This window comes from Eucyclogobius newberryi, unplaced genomic scaffold, assembly GCF_026437365.1.
Source record: "Eucyclogobius newberryi isolate DKJ021-1_F unplaced genomic scaffold, fEucNew1.0.hap1 SCAF_9, whole genome shotgun sequence".
In the NCBI taxonomy this organism is placed as follows: domain Eukaryota; kingdom Metazoa; phylum Chordata; class Actinopteri; order Gobiiformes; family Gobiidae; genus Eucyclogobius; species Eucyclogobius newberryi.
In genome coordinates, this window is record NW_027316532.1 from 32,080,549 (window position 1) to 32,090,630 (window position 10,082).

Below are 10,082 nucleotides of genomic sequence, written 5' to 3' on the forward strand. Positions count from 1 at the left end.
GGTTCTGGCTTGGGTCCTGGTCAATGCCTCCTCCAATGCTGAAGCCCAGGATGAGCTGATGACCCTGTCGCAACTTCTGGATCTCAATTTTTTGCTATTTGAGAGAAGACAACAATCAACAAACCGAAACACATTCAATCAACAAACCAAAAGAGTGTGCTGCTTCAATTGCATTAAGTTCAGGAGCATTGAAATGGCCACCCGTGTTTGTGAAGTGGCCTCAGGACACTCTCAGAGCTGATCCCACTGAATCACTGCATAGTAAGTTACTTAACAGCTGCAGGCCCTTGGACACACAAAGGCCGCTTCTGTGGCACCAAAGACAATGATAGACACATTTTAAGTCTGTAGTGTTCATTTCTATTAGTGAGTGGCTGCAGTCTTTAACAGAAGAAACAAAAGTGAGAATAGCAGGAGATGATGAGGCCTAGAGTTTTGAACCACTGATACTACGACCAGCCTCTTTAATACAATCTAATATTAAAGTTGCATGTTTGTTGCTTCGTTATAACATTAGCATCATCATGTTAGCGTACATAAAACGTGATAGTGTTAGTGGTCATTTAGAATAACTTAAGTTAAGTCAGGCTAGAGGTAAATTTGCTTCGTACTTTCTGAGTAGTCAACGCGACCCTAGTTTTCAGACAATGGACCCAGCCCCATTTCCAAACTTACCACAACAGCGGTGACGGGTTGTCCTGGGATATAATTGGACATTTGGGCTTTTTAAAACGAAACTAAAGCACTATAAAACACAAAACTGGTTAAAGTGTTGTTAGTTTAAAGTTAAAGGTTTTCGGTGGTTCACTTCCTAGTTCCAGCCCTGGCCGATCCCTGCTTTCCAGGTGACGTCATAAAATAGCAATGCCTGGGCAAGCCGGAGGGGCGGGGTTAAGAGATCAGCCACTCCCACTGTGGCCCGCCCCTTTTCCATCCTTTTGTCTCGACTTGAGTTCATCCATATAGAGTTCTATTCTGAGTACGCCTTAAAAAAGACATATCCTGCCGTTTGGGGCAGTATTTTGTCATATACAACTACACAAGAAGACCATTATTCACATTATGAATAGTATAAACGGCAATATTTATTAAATTAAGTGGCCTTTCAGAAGCAAGCAACAGATTTTCATGCATGTGTTTTTATTGTTGATAATGATATTTTTGAAGCCTACATACATACAAGTTTAAAGGCTGTGGAAGGGCATAGGGGGCAAGTGAAAACAGAAATGTTCAGAACACTCAAGCTAGACGGAACACCATTATAACATGGTTCTGTTAATTATTGTTGCATATTTTAAGTTTCCCCTGAAACTCCTGGACGAATGAGGGACAGTTGAGAATGACTCTTGACAATTGAGACAATTGCTAAAACAGTGTCCGGATGATTACATCTGGATATATATTTTTGTTTTCTTGTAGTGATGTTCAGATTCCCTCAAAACTATGTAAAATATGCCACAACAATGTTTTATTAAAATGCAATTCATTTCATTGAAATGTTTTTTCTGTGAATGTTAAAGCAACAAAAACACACTGTGAACATTCCAGGTAAAGCAAAAACATCATGGCAGGTGGCAGATTGACGACCAAAAAAATGACATAGTTCCCCATTTATACATAATAACAAACAACAATGTAATTAAAATCAAATTATGAAATGCCAGTCAACAGTTTAATTGTAGCCTGGGGCAAAAGGTGGAGGGGGCAGATACTCGTGTGGCAGAGCAGCTCCTATAGCGATGCAGCTATAGGGTAAATGCTCGGCGTGGACAATCTGAGGGTCTGCAGTGACAGCACACGGATTAGCTTCGGGTTTGACTTCAGTATTCACACAGATTTCTTCAGAGACAGCCTGTTCAGAAGAGCAGTTAGGGTTAGGGTTCTTGTGAAGTTTCTTTTTGAATTTCTTCAGGTTAGTAACAATAGATGTCAGCGAGTCAAAGGGGTCTCGGTGGTCTTTGGGGTGGCTGGGAGGTCCACTCTTGGTCCGGATGCAAGGCTGGTTCTCGCTGAACTTTGCAGGGTTCACATTTCTGGATGGCAGTTCAGGAGGCTGAGAGGGTGCAGAAACAGTCTGGGGAACAAAAAGTATAAACTAGATGTACATTCAGGATTATAGTATTAATGAAGTACCGGAGCCAAATAAAAACGTGACAATGCCTCGTGCAACGATGGATAGAGTCTAGATGGTTGAGCATCAGTCGGTCGAAAAGGAAGCACTGGAGGTACATCTTTAGGGGTGCTCATTTGTTGGTGTCTTTGTGGAAACAGCAGTTCTTCATAGTCCGTTACATGTGAGATCTAAATAATGATAAAATAAAATTTGCAACAATTAAACTGATGTAAAGTATATGATATACTGTATTCAGTTACAATATACAGTATTTACCTGTCCACATGGCATTGTTAACAAGTCACTAAATGGCTCAATTGGAAACTTGCGATGAAAATCCACCAAATCTTCAAGAAGTCGGTGGTGTCTATCGTCTCCTAAGATGATATATCCATCTTTCATAGGATCAATCATAAAATGTCTGCAGCGGTCTTTGGCTCTGGGTTTTGGAAGTGAAAGTTTCAATAAAAAGCAGGACCTACAATGTCAGTTCTGCACGTGCTTACCGATAAGTAAGTGTGTAACCAATGCGACTTTCACTGACTCGAATGAGGAAGTATCCAGGTGGTTTACACATAAGCAGTTCCTCTGAAGTTCTGCACAATAAATGATTGTTGAGGTGTGATTTCATTAAGAAAATACAGTTACTTCCAAATAATACATTAACTTGAATCCAATCAATTGAAGATTGATTCAATTGATTGGAAAATTGGTGCACATTGACTTTTAATTGAATGCGCTGATAACGAGACCAAAAAATGCATCCATCTCATTTCCTGCTTGAATGTTCCACAGTATGACATTTGATGTATCAATCTGTATCAATTTATACATAATGGATGTTTGTTCACCTTGAAAAACATGCATTCCTACTGTGAGCCGAATCACCTCTCCACAGAGCTGACCTGTAATCTGTCCTATAGTGACGCCACTATACTGTGGAGCAATGTGCAAAGCCATAACATCTGCGGGGACATGAGCAGGTGACGACATACACTCCAACAGAAAGGTTTTGCAGTGCACCTTTAATTGTTTGCGTAGCAGACACTGATGTTGATTCTATTACCTATGCTAAAGTAGCACATGTACAGTGTCAACAAACAACATTTCAACACATCTCTATATTTGTCAAAATGGGAGACATTTTGTACTTACTTCCTGGAAATAATTCCATGAAACCACTCTGGGACGACTCCATTCCGTGTCACTGCGTCCATTTGGCACTTTCTAAACCAGGTATCTGCATCTGTTTGGGTCAGGCTCCCAGTCATCCTCACCTTTATGCCTTGCTGCCACTAGCAAAAATATTTAGATGCCATTTCTAAGATTGTTTTGAAGCTTTCTGCGCTATTGTAAAATTCCAATTTGAACACTGTAATGATAATCAGTAGTGTTCAAAATAAACAATTAGTCTATGACTGAAACCACTGCGCTTACCTTGTGTGAAAGCTTGGCAGAGAAATGCTTTAATAATGCGTCACATAATACAGCCCTGCCTCACCTGTGTGCTCCTGGGAGAGGCAGAGCTAGTCAAGTCTATTTACATATGGCAAATGAAGGGAAATTACCAGGCTGACTGTGTGGCATTTTCCAAGAAAACGAGTCATTGTATTTCCTGATAGTATTTTGGCTATAAATAGTTGCAAGAGACCACATTCTAGTGTCATTTTGAGTCAATAACATATTACCAGCATATAAAGTGCATATTAAAAACACACCAAAATAACATCACGCACAAAAATTTAAGAATTTAATTTTAATTCATCTTGAAAAGTAAACACATCTACAGTTGTGTAGATCGATACGATTTATGAAACTACAGTACAATCATTGCAGACCTTATTTACAATTGCTGAATTGTTTATTTCCCAGTAAAACAAAAAAATGAAATAGGAAAATGAAAACTTTTTATAATGAATCAATCCACCAGAACAACTCAAGGCACATGTTTTTCTATTCATGCTAAGGTGATTGTGTTGTACTAGAACCTGTTGCCACTGACGATTAGATAAATCCACAGGTAATAAGCTACAGCCAGAATGAACTTTGAGTTAGATGCACCTACTGCCAAGAAGGTGACTTGCATTCCAATTCCTTCAAAGACAACGTTAAACATTAAATTTGGAATAATAGCAAATAAGTATCAATACAACAAGGGCCCATTGTAATCTCAAATAAAGCTTGTAAAGTCTGGCTTTCCAAGCACCAAGACTGCATAGTTCAAAAGGCCAAAATACAGGGCTAAATAAGACAAGACTAAAGAGGAAAAAAGAAAGGGTAATAAGAGAAGCATCTGGGATTTCCAAAAACATCAACAGCACATTTATAAAAACCTGAAAATGTGAAATACAAATGATTAAAAATGATAAGGCTGAAAAGGCAAAACAACATCATTACAGTTTATCTTCATTGAACTCAAGGCTCTGATGTCTTTGGGAAGCCCAGATGAGGTACACATGGTCAAATAATCTTTGTTTCGATTAAGACAACCAATAAACATGGTCAACATCTTTGAAGAATTCCTTTGAAAGAAATGCATAAACTTTGTACAGAAAGACCATAAGAAAAAGTGCATATAAATTGATAATAACATAAAGGGCACTTTGTCATTTTGATGCTGTGTATTCTGTCATAAATACTGCTACAACACAGCCCCTGTTCAAGGCCCAGAAACCAATGGTCTACTCTACATGTTCCCCCAGTGGAAATATCGAGACAGAGTTACGTCAAAACACAGACGGGCTGCTCACTGGTGCTTTTGCCACACTCTTGTGCCGTCTGAGGTTACTGCGATGCCAACAGCTCAAATCAAGTGCATTCATTTTAGCTTTAACAAACTATTGCAATAAAATGATCTACAAAAGCAACTACTAAAGGAATCTCAGTGCCCAAAGACAAAACATACTTCACAGACTGCCCACCTCTACTGCACGAAAAAGTGGTTTGTGCGTACATTGCACTTTGAAATTGTTCATACATTGATTGGAATGCAATTTCTGAAAGCGTAAATAAAATGTGTGTGTGTTGGTCTCATCATTAAGACAAGTTTAAATGGTTATGAATACGAACAAAACAGACACTTCCACTAAAATAAAATGGAGCAGCCTTTAACCAAAATCTGATTAAAGCTATATTAAAATCTGAACGCTCATTTAATTTGTATAATGTGCATTTTTAAAAGATATAAAGGTAAGTTACTAAAGATTCATGATGGTTTGAATGACCACCAACCGTTTGAAGACTTTTTTTTGTTTTTGAAAATCTGTGCAATTGTGCAGCCTTTGAACGACAAAACAAATTAAAAGGACTCTTTCGGGGGGGGGGGGGTATAAAATGACAATGGGACAAACTGTTGAGGAGAAGAAAGGCAGAAATAAGGGTGCAGGGTCCAGTTCTGTCCAGAGGGGGGCACAGTTAAGGCGATGGTGATGCCGGCATTTCAGACGTCTCACAGCAATGTGCAGCGGAAAAAACTGCTCTTTTTAGGCTGTTCGGCAATCTTGACCCCTTGGTTGCTGCCCTGTGGATTATTACCCTCCTATTGACAGACGAGAAAAAACATGTCTTAAAATCACCACAACTTGGTTCACTTAGAAAACATAAATGGTCTTTCAGGTGCTTACTAGCTTCTTATCCATTTTTGCTTTGATGTCTCTGGCGAGTGTTAGAAATGCCTGAAGAAGAATAAAATGCAATTTATCTACACAATCTATCTTGGACAGACAACTGTCTCGGCTTACATTTTCCACATTGATGTTTGCTTTTGCACTTGTCTCCATGAATTTGATCCCATAATCCAAAGCCAACTACAAAAGAAACATGCACATTCATCATAGAATTAAAAAAAAGCAACAAGAAGCCAGAAAGTGAACAGTGTTAGAGTGTCATACCGTTTCTCCTCTTTCTTTGGACACTTGTCGTTTGTCATTGACGTCGCATTTGTTCCCAAGAACCATCCTTTCCACATCGGCCGAGGCATGCTGTTCAAAGGAAAAGTAACGCTTACTCAGTATACTATTGAGCGAAAACGGGTAACTTTAAAACTATTTGGCCACTTGTCACGTCTACTAAACGGACGTCTTTCATAACACACTTTAACCCTCACAACACCAGAGTTTCCTTTTATATTTGATCTCTTATTTCCTTGTGTACATCAAGATTATGATTGACATTTGCTTAAGTTTGAAGTGCACTGCTTTTTTCTTCTCCATTGTTCAGCTGGTGCTTACCCCGCCCATTGCTCTGTGAACATGGAGAGCTTCATTCAGAAAAACTTGTGTTGTGAACCTGTGTCACAGTACAATTTATCCAGAGACGCTCATGTCTCGGTTAGTCAAGTATAAGTTCAACTAGATTCATAGTACAGGCCACAAGTCTATATTGTCACCCAAATAATCACAAAAATCAATTAAACATATGATCGTGACGTTCTAAAAGACAAATTACCTCTTCTATATTTCGTATCCAGTTCTTGATGTTGTCAAAGGACTTCTCATTAGTTATGTCATACACCAACATGATTCCCTGTAAAGTTCAAAGGCGAAAATACAACTGAAAACAATACATTTCTAAATCAAGAAACATCTGCAAAAAGCTACAACGGGATGTACTACTGCAAAACATCACTCAGACTCACCATGGCTCCTCGGTAATATGCAGTTGTGATCGTCCTGAATCTCTCCTGTCCCGCAGTATCCCTTCACAAAATAAGAACAGAAACTTAAGAGTGTGTGAGTGCAGTTATTCCATGCTGGCAATAATAATGCACACCGTCACCATATTATTATTAGATAGATTAATGGCTTTAGAAAACAAGGCGTTCAGATTCAGATTTACCTGGCATGAAAGAGGGTGTGCAAAAATAACACAGCACTTGCATAATTGTGCCAAGTAGCAGCAGAAGTTTTGCGAATATCCAAAGGTCATTATAGTCTTACCATATCTGAAGCTTAATCTTCTTGCCATCTAGTTCTATTGTTCTAATCTTGAAGTCAATACCTGAAACACACACAATTATACATGAAAATCAACAGAAAACAATGCAACTACGATACAGGATTATGTCAATATAAACCTCAAGTACAGTAACGTGGCCATGACAGCAATGAAGGTGAAATCTATTAGAAATTGTGAACATAATAATACACTCATATTAAATATTCAAGTTCTATAAGTTCAGTAAAGTGTGTAAAGTGGAGCTTTTCTTCTTCCAGCTTCCTGGCGGCAGCGGTAATGTAGCCTGCAGTGCTAGCCATGTATTTCAAAAAGGTTATTTTACCATACTGGTGTAGTGTCAAGTATTTTTGAGAAACACAAATAACACTAAAACACAATGCTAGTGATGGTAACACAGTAGAATTAAAATCCCACGTCACAAGCCTTTACAAAATGAATGTTAGCCCGGAGTTAGCAACAGATTAGCATAAAGGGCTGGGCTGTTCCTGAACACTTTTGATCCAACAATGTAAGACAAATATGACAATAACTAACCTATAGTAGAGATAAAGGTTGAGTTAAATGCATCTTCTGAAAATCTGAAAAGGACACAAGTCTTCCCGACACCGGAATCTCCAATTAAAAGTAGTTTAAACAAGTAATCGTAAGTCTTCGCCATGTTATTAGCCCGGTGTCTAAACTACGGCGGAAGTCCCGCCCCCGAGGAAGCACTGAACTGCATTTGGTCCAGTGGACTGTCAATCTCCTGTCAATCTAGCTGTCAATCTCCTGTCAATCTCCTGTCAATCTCCTGTCAATCGGCTGTCAATCTGTTTTTAGCATGGATTTTTGTGCAAGATGACCATTAATTATATAATTGATGTTCACGTATAAACTCAAAAACAAAACTAGGCACATCATTTCCAATTTATGTTGCGTTTTACAGGGCATCCTGCTTTATTAGCATTTAGTATGTTATTTTTCTTCTGTATTTTCTCGGCGGATATACCAAATATCGATACTGATGTATCATAAAGTATTTCAATTATTGTGCAAAAATATTGATACCCCAGACTTTCTCCGGGAATTGCAATTCTTAACACGTATAGTGCGGTGTTTATCCCATACTTATTTTTCAAAACAGTTCAAGCTGAGATGGAGCAAAGTAAAATTATTTATAGTAGAGGAGTTTAAACTTTAATTCAAAACTCATTGGTATCGTAACAATATCGTGAAACTCGCCACACAGTACTTATCAGATTGAAACTACAGATCCATGAACCAAAGTCACTGGTATCGTCCAGGTATCGAGTCAGGTAAAGTTAGCCTCATATTCACAGATTCGGACTTCCAAGATCAATAGCTAACTTTACCTGACTCAGGTATCGTCCATCACACAGATCCATGAACCAAAGTCACTGGTATCGTCCAGGTATCGTCCATCACACAGATCCATGAACCAAAGTCACAGGTATCGTCCAGATATCGTCCATCACACAGATCCATGAACCAAAGTCACAGGTATCGTCCAGGTATCGTCCATCACACAGATCCATGAACCAAAGTCACAGGTATCGTCCAGGTATCGTCCATCACACAGATCCATGAACCAAAGTCACAGGTATCGTCCAGGTATCGTCCATCACACAGATCCATGAACCAAAGTCACAGGTATCGTCCAGGTATCGTCCATCACACAGATCCATGAACCAAAGTCACAGGTATCGTTCAGGTATCGTCCATCACACAGATCCATGAACCAAAGTCACAGGTATCGTCCAGATATCGTCCATCACACAGATCCATAAACCAAAGTCACAGGTATCGTTCAGGTATCGTCCATCACACAGATCCATGAACCAAAGTCACAGGTATCGTCCAGATATCGTCCATCACACAGATCCATGAACCAAAGTCACAGGTATCGTTCAGGTATCGTCCATCACACAGATCCATGAACCAAAGTCACAGGTATCGTTCAGGTATCGTCCATCACACAGATACATGAACCAAAGTCAAAGGTATCGTCCAGGTATCGTCCATCACTTTGAAGAGATCCATGAACCAAAGTCACAGGTATCGTTCAGATATTGTCCATCACACAGATCCATGAACCAAAGTCACTGGTATCGTCCAGGTATCGTCCATCACACAGATCCATGAACCAAAGTCACAGGTATCGTTCAGGTATCGTCCATCACACAGATCCATGAACCAAAGTCACAGGTATCGTTCAGGTATCGTCCATCACACAGATCCATGAACCAAAGTCACAGGTATCGTCCAGATATCGTCCATCACACAGATCCATGAACCAAAGTCACAGGTATCGTCCAGGTATCGTCCATCACACAGATCCATGAACCAAAGTCACTGGTATCGTCCAGGTATCGTCCATCACACAGATCCATGAACCAAAGTCACTGGTATCGTCCAGGTATCGTCCATCACACAGATCCATGAACCAAAGTCACAGGTATCGTCCAGATATCGTCCATCACACAGATCCATGAACCAAAGTCACAGGTATCGTTCAGGTATCGTCCATCACACAGATCCATGAACCAAAGTCACAGGTATCGTCCAGGTATCGTCCATCACACAGATCCATGAAACAAAGTCACAGGTATCGTCCAGGTATCGTCCATCACACAGATCCATGAACCAAAGTCACTGGTATCGTCCAGATATCGTCCATCACACAGATCCATGAACCAAAGTCACAGGTATCGTCACAGGTATCGTCCAGGTATCGTCCATCACACAGATCCATGAACCAAAGTCACAGGTATCGTCCAGGTATCGTCCATCACACAGATCCATGAACCAAAGTCACAGGTATCGTCACAGGTATCGTCCATCACACAGATCCATGAACCAAAGTCACAGGTATCGTCACAGGTATCGTCCAGGTATCGTCCATCACACAGATCCATGAACCAAAGTCACAGGTATCGTCACAGGTATCGTCCAGGTATCGTCCATCACACAGATCCATGAACCAAAGTCACAGGTATCGTCACAGGTATCGTCC

At 39.9% G+C, this 10,082-nt stretch overlaps 4 protein-coding genes across 4 annotated transcripts in view; 1 reads left to right on the plus strand and 3 right to left on the minus strand.

The window, feature by feature from the left end:
• Window positions 1-869, minus strand: part of tax1bp3 (Tax1 (human T-cell leukemia virus type I) binding protein 3) — a 2,446-nt gene extending 1,577 nt beyond the window's left edge. Inside the window, exons 1-2 of the mRNA XM_072438417.1 lie at window positions 676-869; window positions 1-94 (exon numbers count right to left, since the gene is read on the minus strand). The exon at window positions 1-94 is cut by the window's left edge and continues 26 nt beyond it. Of these exons, the coding sequence (XP_072294518.1) occupies window positions 1-94; window positions 676-717 (136 nt within the window). The 5' untranslated portion in view covers window positions 718-869. The remainder of the gene's footprint in view (window positions 95-675) is intronic.
• Window positions 1-10,082, plus strand: part of fam32a (family with sequence similarity 32 member A) — a 139,984-nt gene that overhangs the window by 26,415 nt on the left and 103,487 nt on the right. The window lies entirely within an intron of this gene.
• Window positions 1,665-3,622, minus strand: hsh2d (hematopoietic SH2 domain containing). Its single transcript, XM_072438819.1, has 6 exons — window positions 3,551-3,622; window positions 3,269-3,408; window positions 2,620-2,709; window positions 2,390-2,552; window positions 2,134-2,301; window positions 1,665-2,074 (listed from the first exon to the last, which is right to left on the minus strand). Exons 2-6 carry the CDS (start codon window positions 3,382-3,384, stop codon window positions 1,673-1,675), a joined length of 939 nt encoding a protein of 312 aa, XP_072294920.1. The 5' UTR covers window positions 3,385-3,408; window positions 3,551-3,622; the 3' UTR covers window positions 1,665-1,672.
• Window positions 3,851-7,777, minus strand: LOC140353703 (ras-related protein Rab-8A). Its single transcript, XM_072438387.1, has 8 exons — window positions 7,604-7,777; window positions 7,051-7,111; window positions 6,750-6,810; window positions 6,560-6,637; window positions 6,004-6,093; window positions 5,854-5,919; window positions 5,737-5,787; window positions 3,851-5,651 (listed from the first exon to the last, which is right to left on the minus strand). Exons 1-8 carry the CDS (start codon window positions 7,725-7,727, stop codon window positions 5,562-5,564), a joined length of 621 nt encoding a protein of 206 aa, XP_072294488.1. The 5' UTR covers window positions 7,728-7,777; the 3' UTR covers window positions 3,851-5,561.

Bases quoted from the DNA above. Each gene is read 5' to 3' on its own strand.
- hsh2d (XM_072438819.1), bottom strand. From the start codon at position 3,384: ATGACTGGGAGCCTGACCCAAACAGATGCAGATACCTGGTTTAGAAAG. The intron at 2,553-2,619 runs GTAAGCACGTGC...TCCAAAACCCAG, and splicing joins GGTTACACACTTACTTATCG to AGCCAAAGACCGCTGCAGAC. The intron at 2,075-2,133 runs GTACTTCATTAA...TTTGTTCCCCAG, and splicing joins CACGTTTTTATTTGGCTCCG to ACTGTTTCTGCACCCTCTCA.
- LOC140353703 (XM_072438387.1), bottom strand. From the start codon at position 7,727: ATGGCGAAGACTTACGATTACTTGTTTAAACTACTTTTAATTGGAGAT. The intron at 7,112-7,603 runs GTTAGTTATTGT...TGTGTGTTTCAG, and splicing joins AACCTTTATCTCTACTATAG to GTATTGACTTCAAGATTAGA. The intron at 6,811-7,050 runs GTAAGACTATAA...TATTTTGTGAAG, and splicing joins AAGATTAAGCTTCAGATATG to GGATACTGCGGGACAGGAGA.